This window comes from Piliocolobus tephrosceles, chromosome 4, assembly GCF_002776525.5.
Source record: "Piliocolobus tephrosceles isolate RC106 chromosome 4, ASM277652v3, whole genome shotgun sequence".
In the NCBI taxonomy this organism is placed as follows: domain Eukaryota; kingdom Metazoa; phylum Chordata; class Mammalia; order Primates; family Cercopithecidae; genus Piliocolobus; species Piliocolobus tephrosceles.
The window spans coordinates 154,833,812-154,852,578 of record NC_045437.1 but is presented as its reverse complement, the minus strand read 5'-3'; the positions used below and the strand labels follow the sequence as shown (position 1 = coordinate 154,852,578).

Sequence of the window (18,767 nt, the reverse complement as noted above, 5' to 3'; positions counted from 1 at the left end):
GCCTAATGAGGAAATTACAGCCTGGGCAGAGACAGAGGTTTGGCTTGACATCGCCTTTCCCTGGGCTTCAGTACAGCAGGCCCACATGGAGGCTTGGCTGCAGATGGGATGTGCTGAGCAGGGGTGATTGGGTCACAGCGGGCAGGATGCACCAGACTGGTTGGTATCCAGATGCCCACAAGGCTGGCCCTCTAGGGTGGCGACTGGCAGGCAGTTTCCTCCGCCTGCTCTTGCACCCACTCATAACTTGATCAGCAGGAGTGGCAGCTGTGGGCACCTGGAAGCACTGCCTTGAGAGACTCTTGGCTGGAGTTTTTAATCTGACCCTTGAAAGGGCAAGTGGAAAAGGAGAGAAAACATTATCAGGTGGGAAAAGCTAGCTGCAGAACTATACATATGTAACACCATCTGTATTAAAATGAAAAAAAAAAGGAGAAATAAATAAAACACCACACATAAAGTGGCAGTGAGAGGTTTTGTTTTTTTCTCATTTAGGTGGCAAAGAGGACAGACAAAACCTAGGATCAGGCTGGGCGTGGTGGCTCATGCCTGTAATCCCAGCACTTTGGGAGGCCAAGGTGGGCGGATTACGAGGTCAGGAGTTCAAGACCAGCCTGGCCAATATGGTGAAACCCAGTCTCTACTAAAAAAAAAAATACAAAAATTAGCCGGGCGTGGTGGCGCACGCCTGTAGTCCCAGCTACTTGGGAGGCTGAGGCAGAAGTATTGTTTGAACCCGGGAGGTGGAGGTTGCAGTGAGCCGAGATTGCACCACTGCACTCCAGCCTGGGCAACAGAGCGAGACTCTGTCTCAAAAAACAAAACCAAACAAACAAAAAACCTAGGATAGGCCTGGGTGTGGAGAATGCACACCTTTGTCCACTTTCGGCAATGCAAATAAGTGTGGCCTTCTCATAAGGCAATGTGGATTAGATTTTATATGTGTGTTTCTAGGACCCAGTCATTCTACTTCTTGAAATTATCTCAAGGAGCTAAATAAATATCAAATGCACAGAGATGCATGGATAAAGGATGTTTACTGTGGCTTGTTATAATAGGAATATAAGGAATCACCTAAATGCTCATTGGTGAGGAACTGGCTATATTATTATGAATCCATGTTTGTGGCCATTAAAAGTAATGATTTCTTGATAAGAGAAGATGTTCTTGATATTTTATTGAGTGAAAAAAGTGGCTTCTAGAGCATCATGGGATCTGGCATCCTTTATGTAATAGTGAGTGAGCATATAGAATGTATGAGCGTATAGACATATATGTCTGATGAAGGACATCTGCAAGGATAATCATAAAAATATTCATAGTGGGCCGGGCGCGGTGGTTCACGCCTGTAATCCCAGCACTTTGGGAGGCCAAGGCGGGCAGATCACGAGGTCAGGAGATCGAGACCATCTTGGCTAACACGGTGAAACACCATCTCTACTAAAAAATACAAAAAATTAGCCGGGCATGGTGACGGGCGCCTGTAGTCCCAACTACTCGGGAGGCTGAGGCAAGAGAATGACCTGAACCCGGGAGGCAGAGGTTGCAGTGAGCCGAGATCATGCCACTGTACTCCAGCCTGGGCGACAGAGCCAGACTCTGTCTCAAAAAAATATATATATATATACATATATATATGTGTATATATATGTATATATATATTCATAGTGGTTTGTGGGATCTCGACTTTTGTCCTCACACTTTTTTGAACTTTTAGAATTTTAAGAATGAGTATGTATTTTATAATCAGGAAAAACAACAGTTTTTACCTTGAAAACATTGTATGTGTGTCTCCCTGGTAGGTGGAAGGGCATTCTCTGCAGAAGGAACCAAATGCACAAAGGAAAGCGGGCAGGAGCTCAGCGAGGGTTTAGGGAGTGCCGAGAAATCAGTGTGGCTGCAGTCTATGCTGTGGGGTGGGCAGTGAGGGGCTGGAGGCTAGGGCAGTAGACTGGAGCCAGATCCTGAGGGCTTACATGCTCAGCCAGGCAGTTTGGCCTTTGAGGGATGGAATCGTGGTAAGCAAAGCAATGACCTGGCCAGATTTCATTCCCACTGCCTCTGAGGGTGGCTGTATCCCCTGCACTTGGCATCTAAGGCTCCTCTCTTCTCCCTATTCCGTCTCTCCTTCCTCTTCCCATGCCTCCCAGGGATCCTCTTTGCCTGGCTCAGTCTCACCTCTGCTCCTGCATACCCATCCCAGTTCTGCCTGTCTTTTAAGGCTGAGTACCAGGCTCCCTCTAACAGGAAGCCTTCCCAGATTGCTCCCGTTAGCCTTGATTTCTCCTTTCTCATACTCTCACCTTTGATCTTTTGAATCCTACATTGAATCAGACCTTAATTCCTCTATCTGTAGATATTTCTTTTCCTAGCACCAGCTGGGGAGGGCTGTGAACTGCAGGATCATCCCTGACACCTGGACGCCAGTGATCAGCCTGCCTGAGATATGCCAGCTTTAGAATCCTGATGGAGGAAGGGAGGGGGAGGGCAGCAGAGACCCAGCAGTTATTTTATGCCTGTCACAGGCACAGTGCCAAACACCACATACAACTTTTCACATTTTCCCCACTTTACAGATGAGGAAACAAGCTCAGAGAAGTTCTGTGGCAGTGACTGAGTGGTGGTGCTGTGAGTTAAACCCAGGCTCTGCCTAACTCCAAAGTTCATGCTCTTAACCTCCATGATCTTGTCTCTGGCCCTCACTTCTCCACCACACCCAGAGGTAGGCTGGGCTGGGTGGGCTGAGGCAGGGCCTTCCTAGGCCTTGCTGGCCAGAGCAGGAGGCTGGTGAAAGCCCAGGACTTAAGGGACTTCAGAGAGGGACGTGGTTCCCTCTCACCCAAGGGGGAGCTCTTGACCTGGTGGAGGATCTGGGGCAGTGTAGCATCCCTGCTGGGGGCTTGGAAGTGCCACTACTCCCAAGGAAGCAAAGCAAGAGGCTTCCCTGGGGAACCTGTCTGGAGGGGAGGGAGGCTGGACACGTTGATCAAGAAAGAGCGTCTTCACTCAGAAATCCTCCAGCAATCCAAGGTCAGTGAGATGAAAATGAGTAATTTTGTGCCTCTGAAGCAACAGGCCACTTGACAGCAATATTTAATGGTCACATCCAGGGTCTTTTCAAACCCTGACAGGAAACCCTCGGAGGTAGAGGTAGGCAGGTGGGTTCAATGCCCGCTTGACAGAGGGTTACTGGGGCTCTGTGAAGTGAGGTCATGCCCCGGGAAGAGCCCAGCCCACGGGCTAGGATTTGGATTCCTTGACTCCTCGAGGGGATCGTGCCCTCCTCTAAGCCCCTCCACCAGCCTGGGCTCAGTGGATATCCCTGCCTGGAGGGGCTGCGTGAGTCTCTGTGAGCCTGGGGGGCTCGGTGGGCTTCAGTAGCCCCACTGTGGGCTCTGGATTGTGCGAGAGTTGAGAGACCTTGGTGGAGTTAGTGCCAAGATTGGGAGAAGCCAGGGATTCACCATGAATTGTGTGTGCCTGTACTCATTCCGGCCTTGGTGACACAATAGGAATGCCAGCTTGGGGGATGGAGGAAGGATCCTTGGCCACACGGTGCCTGGGGTGGGGTCTTTTGTGTAAGGGTATCCTTTATTGAATTGCATTTACCGAGAGGGAGAGAGGTGTGTGTGTGTGTGCCTGTGTGGGCATGTGTGTGCATGAAGAGGCTGGAGTCTGGGTGGGGATGAGCATCCATCCCAGTGTGTCCTGGAAAGTGCCCAGATAGCCCACAGGAGGGAACAGTTTGGGGAAACCCTTGCTGGGCCCTGCCACAGTCTGGCAGGCGGTGAAGTGGCCAGCCACTTTGTGGCTACGATGTCTTAGAGAGTTTGCCAAGCACTTTCTGTGAAGTCATTGGGATGTTAAACCCTTGGTTCAATTAAATGGGTTAATAAGCATTGTCTGATTTTGATGAAGAATAGTAATATAATGGGATAATAGCAATAATGGTGCTATTAGCTGCGATTATCACACGTGCTGCACTGTCCCAGGCATGGAGTGGAGTGCAGCTCGCATTCCCGCATGCTCAGGCTGCGTTTTCCACTCATAAAACCCCATTCTTCAAAGCCTTTCCAGCCCAACTCCCGATAACCATTTTCAGGACAAATTACCAACACTTAAAAAAAATTGGTCCATTCTGCGTGAAAGCCAAGTTCAAATTACTGTTCCTTTACCCTTTATGTTGGAAACTTAAAAAAGGGTAGGTGTGGGAGCTGAGGGGGACACAGGGGACAGATAGAGGAGGTGAGGCAGAGGAGGGGGAAAGAGGGAGAACGGTCTATGGACGAAGAAGAAAAAAGCGAGCCTTCTTGTTTCAGGAAAAATGTATTTCTGGAATGATGTTTCAGTTTACTCAGGCAGAAAAATTAGAAATGGTGTGCTTATTAAACAGGCTAAGTAAGCATGACTATTTTTAGTAGTGTAGTAAAACCTTGGTAATTTGGACCTCTTTGATAAAGATTCGCGATCATGCTGGCTGGCAGGCACACACTATGTGTGTGTGTTGTGTGTGTGTCAGGGCAAGGTAGGGCTGCAGATCGGTTGCTGAGTTGGAGGTTGGGGAGAGGGGAGAGTGCAACAAGGGATGGAAGGAAAAGGGAAGGACTCCCTCTTAGGAGAACCTGCTTCAAACACTGAGCTCTTTTGCTTCATAATCAACGATCATTACAAATTCTTCTCACTGAACACTCTTAATGGCACCTACTAGTTTGACACCTGTTCAAAGAAGAATGTATTTGAAAACAAAAATTTCATTTCTGTCAAAATCTGTAAAGGTTTACTTGATAGCTGTCATACTAGCCTCCCTCAAATGAGGCTGCATCCCAGGTAGCTGATGACTGGCACCTCAGTGGGAGGACAGGGCAGTGGCAGAAGGTTATTCCCTGTCCTGCAGGTCACAGGGTTTTGTATTTTTAAAATAATCATTATTTTATTTCATCATCGCAAAACTGATACCTTGTCAGTGCAAAAAGACCTTGAAAGGGACAAATTTTAAAAATGTTCATTTTCCCCGTCAAAGGTAGCTGTTATTAACACTTTGTACATATCCATAAATTTCTCTGTGCATATATAAGAACAAAAATGGTACTGTGCTTAAGACTGTTTTGTTGCTTGCCTTAGTTTAGCCTTTTTGACAGAGAAGCTCGGTTAAAAAAAAGGACAATAGTGAATCTACATTTAATTTTATACTAAACTTACAAAGAAAAGTCATCCATCCTGGGTTGCTCTTTCGTGGCCACATAGTAGACGCTCAATAAAGGAAGTGTCCTTAATGGGATCCCACTGCTATGCTGCATAGAAAGATGAAAAGGCAGGATGAGGGCCATGCAAGGGGTCAGCTATGGCTGGGGCCTCCAAGGGACTGCTGGTTGAAGAGGATCCTGGGGAAAGGTTTGCCAAACAGTGAACACAGCCTCTGGGAGTCCTGGGAATCAGCCTCTAAATACCTCTCTGGGTAATGAAGGGCATAAACACAGATATACTTTCTGAATAAAATTGAGGTTAAAATATACATAAAATTTACCACTTTAACCTTTTAAGCTGTACAGTTCAGTGGCATTAAGTACATTCATATTGTTATGCAACCGTCACCACCATCCATCTCCAGAGCTTTTTCATCCTTCCTAAGACTCTGTACCCATTAAACAGTAGCTCCCCGTTCCCCATCCCTCAGCCCTCGGCAGCCACCATTCTATTTTCTGTCTATGAATTCGCCTCTTTTAGGAACTTCATATAACTGTAATCACAATCTTTGTCCTTTCGTGACTGGCTTATTTCACTTACCACAATGTCTTCAAGGTTCATCCATGTTGTAGTTGTGTCAGAATTTCCTTTTTAAGGCTGAATAATATTCTACCATATGTGTACACCACACTTTGTTTATACATTCATCTGCTGATGGGCACTGGGGTTGCTACCACTTTTTGGCTGTTGCGGTAAACATGTTTTAGCTACTGCTGCGAACATGGGTATGCAAATATCTCTCTGAGCCTCTGCTTTAATTTATTTTTAGTATATACCCAGACTCTCACTCTGTCGTCCATGCTGGAGTGCACTGGCACAATCTTGACTCACTGCAACCTCCGACTCCTGGGTTCAAGCAATTCTCCTGCTTCAGCCTCCTGAGTAACTGGGACTACAGGCACGTGCCACCATGCCCATCTAATTTTTTTGTATTTTTAGTAGAGATGGAGTTTCACCATGTTGGTCAGGCTGGTCTCAAACTCCTGACCTCAAATGATCTGCCCACCCCGGCCTCCCAAAGTGTTGGGATTACAGGCATGAGCCACCGCGCCCGGCCCATCGTACTGTTTTCTGTAGTGGCTGTACCATTTTACATTCCCACAAGCAGTGCACAAAGGTCCCAATTTCTCTGCATCCTTGCCAACACTTGTTATTTTCTTTTTTGATAATTGTCATCCTGATGGGTGTGAGGTGGTATCTCATTGTGGTTTTGATTTGCATTTTCCTAATAACTAGCAATTTTGAGCCTCTTTTCATGTGCTTATTGGTCATTTGTATATCTTGTTTGGAGAAATGTCTATTCAAGTCCTTTGCCCATTTTTGAATTTGGTTTTTTTGTTGTTCAGAAACACTTTTAAAAATGGTGCCAAGAGCTGCCTGTGCTGAAAAGGAGTGAGCGAGTGAGTGGCAGAAGAAGGAAAGACGCAAGATAGAGGACAGAACGGAGGGCAGAGAGGGAGAAAGGGTCAAGGTATGTTTTGTTGGGTGTTGGGGTGAGGGACGGCCATCCCTCAAAATTTTTTTTTTTTTTTTGAGACGGAGTCTCGCGCTGTTGCCCAGGCTGGAGTGCAGTGGCGCGATCTCGGTTCACTGCAAGCTCTGCCTCCCGGGTTCACGCCATTCTCCTGCCTCAGCCTCTCGAGTAGCTGGGACTACAGGCACCTGCCACCACACCCAGATAATGTTTTTTTGTATTTTTAGTAGAGACGAAGTTTCACCATGTCAGCCAGTATGGTCTCGATCTCCTGACCTCATGATCTGCCCACCTTGGCCTCCCAGAGTGCCTCAATTATTTTATTTAACAAATGTTTATTGAGCATCTACTACGTGCAGACACTTCTGAGGGGATGCTGTCTATACCTGTTTGACTCAGTTCACCATGCTGGCTCTCTGACTACACTGGTCCTGTCCAGCTGCCAGGGCCAGCCTCCGGGAGGCAGTGTTTATAGTCACAGCCCGTAGACTCTGCAGTCATGCTAGGGATTGAGTCCCTAAAGTGGTGTGGTGCAGCTTAGGACAGGTTACATGACCTCTCTGAGCTCCACATTCCCCATTTATAAAATGAAGCTAATAAGATAAATGAAACATGTCAAGTGCAGTAGGGGACAGCACAGAGTGAGACATTTGCCTCAGCCAGCCAGAGCAGCTTTCACGTGAGGGTCATCCTGCCCTCTGCCTCCTCCCTGCTCCACGAGCAGCTTCCTATACCCTGACCTGCTCCTCCGCAGTGGTCTGATTCATGGAATTGCAGCCCCTCCAGCCAGGGCCCCAGTGGCCATGTCTCCTGAGTGCTCTGCAGCTGCTTGACAGATAGACACCTGTCCTGGGCAGTACCAGCCAGTCAGGAGGCAGGACCCAGGAACCTGCAAAAGCAACGTGGGAGTGTGAAGAGTGGGGTTCCCCTGACGGGAGAGGCAAGGAGGCAGGCACCAGCAGGGGCTGGGAGGTGGCCTCGGGGTGGGGGTTCTCCCTATCTCGGAAACGGGAAGCTTGTAATCCGGACTGACCTGGGAGCTTGGATTTCCTGATTGAGAATTCAGGGCCCTTTCTTCACCAAAAAGCTGCTCTGTGCCTCTGCCTGCCCCCACCCCAGGGCTTCCTCTGTCCCCGCTACCTGTGCCCTCTGCGGCTGTCACATAGCCTGGAGCTTAGGAGGGCAAATCCTAGGCCCTGGGGCCTTTTCTGTCTCGGTTCTGGAGCCCAGCTGAGTCTAGCTTCTTGAAGAGAAATCTAATTTTTTATTTCCTTTCCCTCCTGAATACAAATGTGATTCATGTAAGGGTAGTGTACAGCACGGTGGGTGCGAGCGCACGCTCTGGTCAGAGGGTCTGAGTTCAGGTGCTGCTTCTACCCCTCATTAGCTGTCTGTGCCATGTTGGGCAAGTTACTGATTCCCTTTGAGCTTCAGTTTCTTCCTGTGAAAAATAAGGATAACATATCCCTCCGTCATGAAGTTGCTATGAGGAGCTTTACTGGGGCCTGGTGCTCAGGAAGAGCCTGCTGTTAGCTACTCATAATATGATATGCAAACAAAAAGAAGTGTCCAGGCATCCTTGCTCCATGGCGCAGGACACCCCTAGAAGAGCATGCTGGGGTGAGTACCCCTGCTTTGCCCCCCACCCCGCCCTGCGTCCTGTCATCTCTTAGGGTATTGACTGGGCTCTGCCTCTCCCCAGAGGCCCAGTGGGTGGCAGGAATTGGGCCTGGTTCCTCTCCCAGGGCCTGGCCACAGAGGATGGTGGGAAGATTGTACCACAGGACAATAGGCTGGGTGACCGAGGGCCCAGAATCTAGGATAGTTCCTGGGGTGGGGTGGGGGTGTGGCCAGGAGAACTGTCAATCATGACTCATATTCAGGACACCCTGCAGAGGCAGGGAGGGAAAGCTGAGCTGGGAAAACCCCAGATGACATCTAAAGTGACCTGTTGAGAAATTTTGACAGGGAAGTCCTATTAATGCAGAAAGCAGGGAATAGGACCTCAAGAGGAGAGCCAGGGCATTTCACTTTAATAAAAGAATAACAATACCAGCCTCACAGGGCTGTGTGCAGGTAAAGGGGCTTATGAATGAGGAGTGTACACTTAGCTTGGTGCCTGGGGCGTTGTGTAGGTTCAGTCAGCATTGGAGCTTGGTACTGAACATAGGGATGGAGCCGCCTCCCCAGAAGGACCTTGCCTGACCACCTTGTTTAAAGCAAGACCCCATTTACTCTCACAGCACCCTGTTGTTTTTCTTCAGCCTAGGTTGTAATTACACACGTCTGTTTACTTGTCCAGCAGAGCGGGGGCTGTGTCTGTTTCCACTGCTCCTTCCTAGCACTGAGAGCAGGGGCACGGTCAGTGTTGAATGAATGGCGGTCCCCTCCCCCAATCTTCTTCAGGCAGAGCTGGCTAGGAATTCTGCCTTTTTTTTTTTTTTTTTTTTCAGAGGATTGGGCTTTCAGAGCCCCCTACAGTCCCTAGCCCCCTTCAGAGATGACCCTGCAGCCGAAGCAGCGGGAAAGGGCTGCATGCTGTAGTCTCTGCCAGCCACAGAATAGCTGGGTGGGAACAGCTGGGAGGGGCCTGTGGCTGGGTCTTACTCACCTGGTTGGCCACAGTCCTTGATGGATGATGGGGTCATTCTGGGACTACTTCTACCCTTTGACCCGTCTGCAGCTGTTTGGCCTGTGGCCCCACAGCCACACTGCATCTCCACTTGAGCCCTGTGTGGCTCCCCTGGCACCTGGTGCTAGACCTGACTTTCAGAGAGGCTTCCTTTTTGCTCCTCACTTTCCTCCAGCCCGCCTCCTTCTAGGTCTCCCCTGACTCCTGCCCTCAGCTGAGACCAGGGCCCTCTGGCCTTGGCAGATGTGTGAGGCTGAGGGAGGCCCTCTGAGTCCAGATGTGGTTGTGTTTATGTTCCCAGAGAGTGGGTCGGCGCTCTGGATTGGAGCTGCTGGGGGAGGGGTGGTCTGGCTCCAGCCCCCTGCCCTATTCCACCCCCACCCCCACTAGCCTGTGTATCTGGCCCTGTCCATCTCAGAGCTCCACACTCCAGGTCTCACAGCATCAGGCTGACCATCTTCCAGAGAGGACCTCTCTTCATTCCTCATCTGAAGGTGAGAAAATCAGTGGAAAGATGCCTGGCTTTGGAATCTAAAAACCTACTGGCTCAGTGTGACCTTGGCCCAGCTACAGAGCCTTGGTTCCATCTGTAAAATAGGGACAACACTCCTGACCTCAAAGGCTGTGTTGACCTGGCTTGAGAATGTGTGCACAGGGCTCTCCAGCTGTCAGCTCGTGACTAAGCCTGTGGCTGTGCCCCACTCCTAGCTAGGGCTTGCCTGGGTCCAGGGCAGTGCCAACCCCCATCATAAGGTGATTCTAAAGCAGAATATCAACCCCTCCTTCCTCCCCCACTGCAGCTGCAAACATTTTGTTTTGCCATTAGAAATGACTTACTTAAGGGAAGCAGAATTTTACAGGCAGTTTACAGGCTGGTCTTGTTCAGTAGTTTCCAAAAGCCAGGGGAGGGCGGAGGCGGCCAGCAGTCCCCACAAGTTGAGATGTATTGGAAGTGAGAAGTGAGTCCTGTGTGACGGACACTTTCTCCTGCACAGCCGCACGCCCCTGGGTGGGCTCTCGGCACGTTGTGGGCATTAGGGAGAAAGGCAGCGGGAGGCCCTCGCTGGACTCTGATAGATCCTGGAACAGCCTGACCCTGGCTCCCGGGAGAGAAGAGGGGCTGTTGCCGGACCCACAGAAGAAAAGGCAACCCCAGGTCTAAAGAGGCTCTCAGCAGCCCCCTGCCCGAACGCTCTGGGCAGGCAAGGGCCCCATTGCACCCTGGGGCCTCGAGGGTCACCAGGGAAGAACCTGCAGAGTCCGGCAGCCGTAGAGGGAGGGGGTTCTCGCTAAGGCATCCCGCTTTGCGGGTGCGCACCGGGCGGGCTCGCAACGTCGGTCGGTGCCCTCGTGGGAGCCAGGCTGAGCAGGTCAAGAATGGTGGTGGGGAAGCGGGGTAGGGAGACCTCGGCGGGGACTGCCTTGGTGCTCCCCTCCTACCCAAGGGGCCGGTTCCCTTTCTGCCCACAGTTCCCTTTCTATCCGCCTCCCTCCTCAGCCCAATGAAGCAGTCGGGGCTCAGCAGTGCTTAGCACGCTCGGACTATGGTTTTAATAGACGTACATGGACAAGTCGATATAGACAGATTTATAATTCTATACAGTCAGTCCAACATACACAGGGACGCTGTAAACAGGGGCGCGGGCCGGAGAGCGGGTGTGCAAAGTGGGCGCAGGGCCCTGGGGCCGCGCCCCTTGCTCTACCGGCTCGACTCTTGCACGGCGGGCGGTGAGGAGGGGACTGTTCGCCCAGACAGGGGGCCGCCTCCTAGCCCGGGAGCAGAGCACAGGGCCTGGGCCTGCGGCTAAGCTCGAGGCTGGGGTGTTCTGAGACGGACCTCCCCCTCCTCCCGCCAGGTCCGCACTGCCTGCTGCAGCTCGGTAGCCTCAATATAGGGCTCCGGGGCACAGGGCCAGCGGGGCTCTACCAGGCGCGCCGGAGCCGAGTGCGGCTCCACCAAGTGCCGGATCCTGGGCTGGGGCACCGTCACCCCGAATCCAACGCCTGCCCCAACGCGGATCCCGACTCGAGCTAAGGCGCTCTCGGCCGGGCTCAGCTTGGAGAGGGCATCTTGGTTTGTACGGGGTCGGGGAATCCCAGGCAAGTCCAGGTCCCGTACATCCAGTCCGCAGGCACCGCCGCTCAGTCCGGGTCCAGCGCGGCGGGGACGCGGGCTACGAGGGCGTCCTCCCCCGGCCGCTGGGCCTCTCGCCGGGGGGGTCCGCTCGCCTACCGCGCCGCATGCCCTCCGCGGAGTGGGCCTCCGGGGCCCGTGGGAACACACACACACCACCCGCGACATCCCGAGGAAAATTGCAACTCATCCATTTTTTTCGCGGCACTTTTCTCCGACGTCTTTTTGCTTTGTTTGTTTGTTTTTTTTTTTTTTTAATTTTTTTTATTTTTTGTCTTTTTGGAGGGCAGAGTGGGATCCGGAAAAGCAAACACAAAACCAACCCGGAGTGGGAAGTGGGAGGAGGGGGCTGCGCAGGCGCGAGGTCCGCAAAGCGGTGAGCCAGGGCTTGCTAGCCCGGGTCCCGCGTGTCCTCCGCGCCCGAGCCCTTCCCCGCGCCTGCAGCCGGCCCGCGTAGTGCGGCGGGGCGGTCAGCTGTTGTACTGGCACGCGTTGAGGCCCGAGGCCGGGCCCTGCAGGCCGCCGTAGCCGAACGACGAGTGCTGTTTAGACTTGAGCCTCAGGCTGGCTAGGCTCGAGTTGCACGTGTCCCGGTAGACGGTGTAGGGCGAGGCGGGAGTGCCGTACGGGCAGGCGCCCGGCGACATGGCCGAGTTGAGCGAGGAGCCGGTGAGGTTGTTGATGTTGTTGAGGCCCGAGTTGGGCATGCCAGGCACGGCGGCTGGTCCCATGCTGGACGGCATGGTCATGGAGGAGATGGAGCTGGGTGCCGAGAACATGGACTGCGACGACAGCGGGCTCATGGAGTTGAAGAAGGTGAAGCTTTTGGTGGAGAGCGGCGCTGGCGCCAGGCTCTTGGCGGCCCAGTTGTTGTAGGAGTAGCCGGCGGCGTACACGTCCTCGTAGGGCTGCACCAGGCCGCTGAACTGCGGCACGTAGCCACCCTTGCACAGGTCCAGCTGCTGGTTACGCTCACGCTTCCGCCACTTGGCTCGCCGGTTCTTGAACCAGACCTGGGGGAGGGGACGGGAGAAGGGTCAGGGCTGCTGTGGGCCGGGAGGGTCCCCACCCGGCTCCCCACCGCCTGGAGCCCTCCATCCGCCCGCTGCCCTCCGAACTGTCGGTTCTCTCCTTCTACCGATATTTCCGCTCCTGCATTCCCTCCACAATAGTTCCTTTCCTGTCCCCAGAAAATACTATTTTCTTTTTCCAATCTTTATCCTCTCTCCCAAACTATATCCATTTTCTTCTCCGAATACAGATTCTCGTTTATTTGAACAGATATTCGTTTTCTTTCTTCCTCTCTCAACCAGTTCACCTCTGCCTTCTCCCCCAAACGGGTTCGCTCTACTAAATATTTCAGTCTTTTTATTCTCCCTCAAATACAAAAGATATTTTTCCTCCCTGAGACATAGGACTTTCCGACTCCCCCAATTCTTCGATCTGTTTCATCGCTCAAATAGTTTGCTATCATCTTTATCGGCAATATTTGATGTTTTCTTTTCTGCTCCAAATGTTTATTTTCGTTCAGTCCACCCCGCTGTCTGAACCTCTTTCTTCTCCCTCAGTCTGTTTTCTTGTTTCTCCCCCATTTTTGATCCTTTTGAATCGTCCCAAATATTAGGCTTTTTCATCCTTTCCAAATATCTGACCTCTACTGTTCCCCTTAAACAGTTGATTCTTTTTCTCAAATACCTGATCTTTTTGCTTCCTAATTTCTTTCCTGCCGCCTAAATATATGCCAAATATGTTTCTCCACAAATATTTGTCTATTCTTACTAGTTTCTTCTAATCTTCCTGCCCTTCCTTTTCTCCCCCCAAATTTGGTGACAACCTCCTAGTCCTTCCCCATCCTTACCTATCTGCCTGCCGCATGCTCTCTGCCCTCTCGGATTTTCCTCCAGTTCTGAGTGGAGTTTCCTGAGCTAGTTTGCCAGACTCCTGCTTCTCAGCTTTCCCTAGTCCCCAGCACTAACACTGCCTGATTCCACCCCCACTCACCCCTACCACCATAAACCTGGGCAGGATTAGTGAGTTCAGGATTACTGAGTGCTGTGTCTTCACTCCAAGTCCCACTGGGCTGGCCAGCCTGCCTAGGGAGGGGTGCGGGTTATGGTAAGGAGTCTGTGGGCCAGGTGGGACTTTGGTCGACTTGGGAAGTGCTCCCAATATCTGATTAAATATTTGCGCCCCCAGGGAAGAAATGATTCTGTTGCTACCCTGGCAGGAAAGCCTTGCTTTTACTTGAAACCAAACGGGTGAGAAGAGGGAGAATGCAGGCTGGTCTTGGGTCTGAGATGGTATATCCCAAAAGGGATTGGGAAGGATATTTGGGTCCCAGAGCCACCCCCCACCTCACCAGACGGGAGACCTTCCGGAAAAGGCAGAAGGCAAAGGGTCCTACTGACGGCTGGGGAGGGTGGAGAATATCTTGAGCTTTTAGAGAATCTGCTTGTGAGATGGGACCACTGCTCCAGGAAGTTTTGAGAGCCCCAAACCCAGGCACCTTTCTGGCTTCTCGGAGGCAGCCAGGCAGGACCTGCCTTTCCTTTTCGTTTTCGGGGTAAAGCCAGCAGCTCCCGAGGTCCCCAGCGGCAGGGAATCCACTGCCCAGTCTCTGGCCCAGGGTATCCTGTTAACATCCAAGTGGGTCCTGGGCCCCACAGGGCATGGGGGAGTCCCCTGAGGGCACAGGTCTTTGGGCTGGGGCTGCCTTAGTCCTAGGATCAGGTAGGATGACGGTCAGAGGGGTTGGAGGTCCATGGCGGCCTGGAGGCCTGGCAGACGCTAGGTGGGCCAGGGCCTAAGGTGGGGATCGCTGGTGGTGGGAGGGACCAGTTCTGAATGGTGGGAGAGTTAAGGTCTGCTTGTGGGTCTAAGCTCTGGAGGGCTGCAGCAGAGGCGGCCCGGGAGCCCTCTGCGCGGGTGCTCTTAGGCGCACCCCTTGCTCACCCGCACGCGCGGCTCGGTGAGGTTGGTCCACACGGCGATCTCCTCCCTCATGCTCATGTCGGGGTAGCGGTTCCTCTGGAACGTGGCCTCTAGCTCTTGCAACTGCTGGCTTGTGAAGTGCGTACGTTGCCGCCGCTGCTTCTTCTTCTTGGCTGGGTCGTCTGCGCTGCCGCAGCCCGTGCCTCCCGTGCTACTGTCCTCAGGCCCCTTGGGTTCCCCGCCGCGCTCCTTCTCTGCAGTAGGCAGGACGTGGAGCAGGTCACCTGGGCTTACGCCCCGTTGCACCCCGTCCCGGCTCCACCGAAGCGCCCGCCAAGCCACCAGCGCTGGAGGTCTTCCCTCCTTCCCTCCCTCCAGGGTCCCTGGGAACTGTCCCCACTGGAAAGCGCCGGGTGCTGGTCGTCAGTAGGCACCTCTAGTCTGGTGTACCGCGGGAAGAGCCCAAGAATCAGAGCCCGAGCCGCGGGCCTGGGTTCCTGGCTGGGCAGGGCCTGCACCCTTAGCTCGGCTCAGACTGCCCTGCTACTGATGTTCGGAGCAAATGTATGCTTTGTTTTGTTTGCTTGTTTTGCGAGCTCTCAGGGGGTCTAAATCTGAGGGGGTCTCTGCTTTTCTGAACTAGGAGCAGATCTTTCCAGCCTAAAGCTCCTCCATTTTTTCTCCTCAGGGATGTGTGGGAGCCCCACTGGGCAGGCACAACACAGCCGGTTCTCGGCCTTGCTTCCAGGCCTCCAGTCTCAAAGCCTAGAAAACCCCACCAACTGCAGCCCAGACAGACAGACTCTGTCTAGGTGACCTCGGGCTTCAGTCTGTCTCTCTTTGAAGCTACACAAAACACACGCAGCCATAGAAACATTGATACATAAAGAAAAAGAGTTTAAAAACAAAACACAGAAGCCCAGAAAAGCTCACAGCTCTATGCCTAAAGACACAGAAAGGGCCACAAATTCTCAAAATCAGACAGGAAGAAACACAGAGCAAATGTAAATTAAGAAGCCAGAAAGCTCGGTACAAACACACCCCTAACTAAATACAGATCTGTAAGTGTATAAACTCCAGGCTGACAGAAGCATTTATTTCTTTGGGATTTAAAAAAATAATGTACCGTTGTAGATAGATTTTTAACTCCCTCCCAATAAGGCCCTTACAGAGATAATTTTTAAATCCCAGAGAAACACATTATAGTTAGATAATTTAAATTCCCCAAATAACACCACTGTAAATGGATTTTGAGAAAATTCCGGAGAAACGCGCCATTTTGGATTGACTTTTTAAAATCTCCGGAAGAATAATGTTGCATGTAGATATTTTAAATTCCAGAGACCTACACTTAGTATATTAATTCTTTCAAAATCGAAAGATAAAGTTAAAATTGTTAATTCATCCTCATAGATTTGGTTCAAAAAATCAATCTATGATTATATATCTCTCTAGGTTTTAAAAATAAAACCAACCAAAGACCGCACTTAAAACTTTTGAAAACAAAAGTATAGTTCAGCGTTGATGGTGTTTTAGCCAAGCAAACCGAACCTCTCAGCAAAATCACTTAGGGATGCAAAAGAGAAACAAACAGAGATTAAGAAAGTGTAAAGAAACACTCAGCTATGTATTAAGAAATGAACAGAAGAAATGAGCAGAAGAGGCACCCATGCCGGGGAGCTCTGAGCCCCTCGGGGACCCGGGCCGCTGCGCTGGGCAGCGGATTCGCTACCCCACTGCCCGCGCCGGCCACCCCCGGGCCCAGTTAGCTGCTGGAAAAAAGCTCCAGCTCGGACAAAAAGGCAGCGCGGAGGGAGACGCGCCGGGGCGGGGGCCAGGGCCGGGCAGCTCCGGGCTTCGGCTGCACACGTGGGCCGGATCCCTCGATCGGGGTTCGGGCTGGCCTTGCTGGGAGTCTGGCGGCGCCTCTTGGCCCGCTCGCCCTCACCGTCTTCTGTGTCTTCCTTCTACTTGATGACCCCTCTCTCCCCGTTTACCCTTCCCGCCCGCCCCTTCTCTTTGGCCTCTCTCTTTCATTCTGTCGCCTACTGTCACGGTGTTAGCCTCCCTCTCTGTCTCTCTGAGCGCGTTCTCTCGCCTGTCACCCCCATTCCTTTCTCGGTCTGCTCCTCTCCCTTCGTCCGAGTCGCTTCTTAGCGCCCAGTTGCGCAAATCCAATTTTCCCCCGTTCTATTTACTCCTGATCAAGAGGGGCTGTCAGTCCAACCCTCCAGCTGTAGGCTCATGCATCTGCCAGTCTCTTGGCGCGTGGGGACCGCGTGGAAGTGCCTTCGCGTGTGCGTAAGTTTCCGCGTTCACTGTCAGGCCGAGAACGGGAAAAAGAAAGCTCCTGACGCTTCTGGGGCGGAGAGGGAGCTTGGTTGCACGGCGCGGGCGTCAGGCCCTGCTCCCAGCTCCCCGTGTCCCGCGCCCAAGTAGGCTCCGTGCGCGCCGCGCGGGGAACGGCGCTTACCTGGCAGCTCCGTGTCAGACGACTCGCTGGCGGAGTTCTCGAGCTGCTCGCGGTGGTCGGCGGGCCGGGCCAGGTGGAAGGCGGGCCCCATGTCATGGGGTGGCGGCGGCGGCGGCCGGAGCCCCTCCGGTAGCCGCTCCAGGCTCATGCCCCCCTTGAAGGCGTCCATGGAGGTGGGGACCGCGGCGGGCGCTCCAGGGGCCGGGCCTGGGCGCGCCCCGCCGCCCTGGCTGCGACCTGCGGGGACAAGAGCGCAGCGCCTAAGCGGCTGCCCTCCAGGGCTGCCGGCGCCCGCAGCGACGCCGTACCCGCCCCATGGACCGCCCGGGGCTGCGGGGCCGGGCGGGCAGAGGCGGAGGCAGCTTCTCGCGACCGGGCGCCTGGCTCAGCGCTCCGCGCTGCGCTTCTGCCGCTCGGGCCTCAGCAGCCGGGCCGGCCCCGGCTCCGGCTCCGGCTCGCGATCCGGGGCCGGTTTCTAAGGCTCCGGACGGCGCCGGCAGAGTCTGTCTTAAAGCGACAGCGCGCACAGCCAGGTTCCAGCAGTCCCTGCGCCAGGGGTGCTGGGTGGGGTGGGCCTGGGTGGGAGGGGGCTGGGGAGGGAGCGAGCGAGCGAGGGAGCGCGGGCGGAATCCAGCCCCGAGCCGCCCGCGCCGCCGCGCCCTCTCTGCCGCCCTCCCTCCCTCCCTGCCTGGCCCGCGCCCTCCCCCTCCGCAGCCACCTTCCCGCCGCCTCCCCGCCCCCCGCGGCCTCGCCGCGCCTCTCCCTCCTTCCCCGGTGACACACCGAGTTCTCCCTCGGCCTCACAAAAGAAACGCATCTGGCCTGCAAGTCTCGGGCGGCTCGTGCCCACCTCAGGCCCCAAATGACTTGTTTCGCCTAGAATCAACTCCCGTCTCGGCCGCCTCGAAGTCCCCAGCCCTGGCGAGAACAGCCCAGGATGAGTGAATGTTTGCCGAGCAGGATCGCACCGAGCGGGCGCCTTCGAGCCAGCGCCGGGGCGGGGGCAGAGCCCGGGGCCCGTTCCGGCAGCTCCCAGCGCTGTCCTCGTCGAGGGGCCGCCTGCCCCTCCTTCTCCAGCCTCTTCTCCCGGGAACCCAGCCCGGCTGAGTGACAGCAGCCTGCGCTCTAATGGGCCCCCGGATGCTGCCTTCTAATTAGCTTGGACCTTCTCCCCTAAGGCTGCTTCTCAGGCCTCCCTCTCTGCACCGCAGTCAATTTTCCGGGATTGGGATAGAAATGATGGCTTCTAATCAGACGAAACGTTTCTACTGGCTCTAGGCTTTGGAGAATGCAGAGGGAAGACCCCAGAATCCCAGCCAGGCCCCACAGCCTCTTCTACCTCTCCCCTTGTTTTACACCTTACGCTTTGGCCAAATGGGCCAGGCCTGGCCTTGGCAGGCATGGGGTTGGCCTTGGCAGCCTTTGCCCTCCTTCAGGGTAGCTTGGTCCCAGCCTGGGGCCTGCATCCTGGCTTCCCAGGGCTTCAGGCACAGGCCTGGTAGGCCAGGTGACTGCTGTCTCCTAACCCTGGGCCAGCAGCCCAGGAAGCCCTCAGTCTTCCAGCTTCTCTCCCACACAGTGGTAGCTGAGTTGCAGCTCCAATGGGCCTTCACTGGGCACAGGCAATGACATTACTCTCCCACTCCCAAGAGTGATTCCCTCCTCAAATCCTTGCACGTAGGTGAAGTTTGTCGAAGGATTTTGCTCAACAATTGTTAGCTGGCCCCAAGACCTCAGCGTCTTGAGCAAACAGGCCACAGCTGGGGCGACAAGGCGCCGCCCTGACCTGCTTCTCTGGCCATAGGCGGACCCCAGACTGCCCTCTGCCCCTCACCTGTGACCAGCTCCACCAGACACAGACACCCAAGGGAGCAGCGCC

The 18,767-nt window shown here is 53.8% G+C and overlaps 1 protein-coding gene across 2 annotated transcripts; it reads right to left on the bottom strand.

Moving 5' to 3' along the window:
* Positions 1–10,920: 10,920 nt before the first annotated feature.
* Positions 10,921–17,804, bottom strand: PITX1 (paired like homeodomain 1). Of its 2 annotated transcripts, XM_023193916.1 has the most exons (4): positions 17,739–17,804; positions 16,889–17,125; positions 14,437–14,669; positions 11,752–12,497 (listed from the first exon to the last, which is right to left on the bottom strand). In XM_023193916.1, the coding sequence occupies exons 2-4, from the start codon at positions 17,055–17,057 to the stop codon at positions 11,955–11,957; spliced, it is 945 nt and encodes a 314-aa protein (XP_023049684.1). In that variant the 5' UTR covers positions 17,058–17,125; positions 17,739–17,804; the 3' UTR covers positions 11,752–11,954. The 2 variants fall into 2 exon arrangements, with proteins under 2 accessions (XP_023049674.1, XP_023049684.1); XM_023193906.2 differs by lacking the exon at positions 17,739–17,804 and having other exon boundaries at positions 10,921–12,497; positions 16,889–17,398.
* Positions 17,805–18,767: the final 963 nt, after the last annotated feature.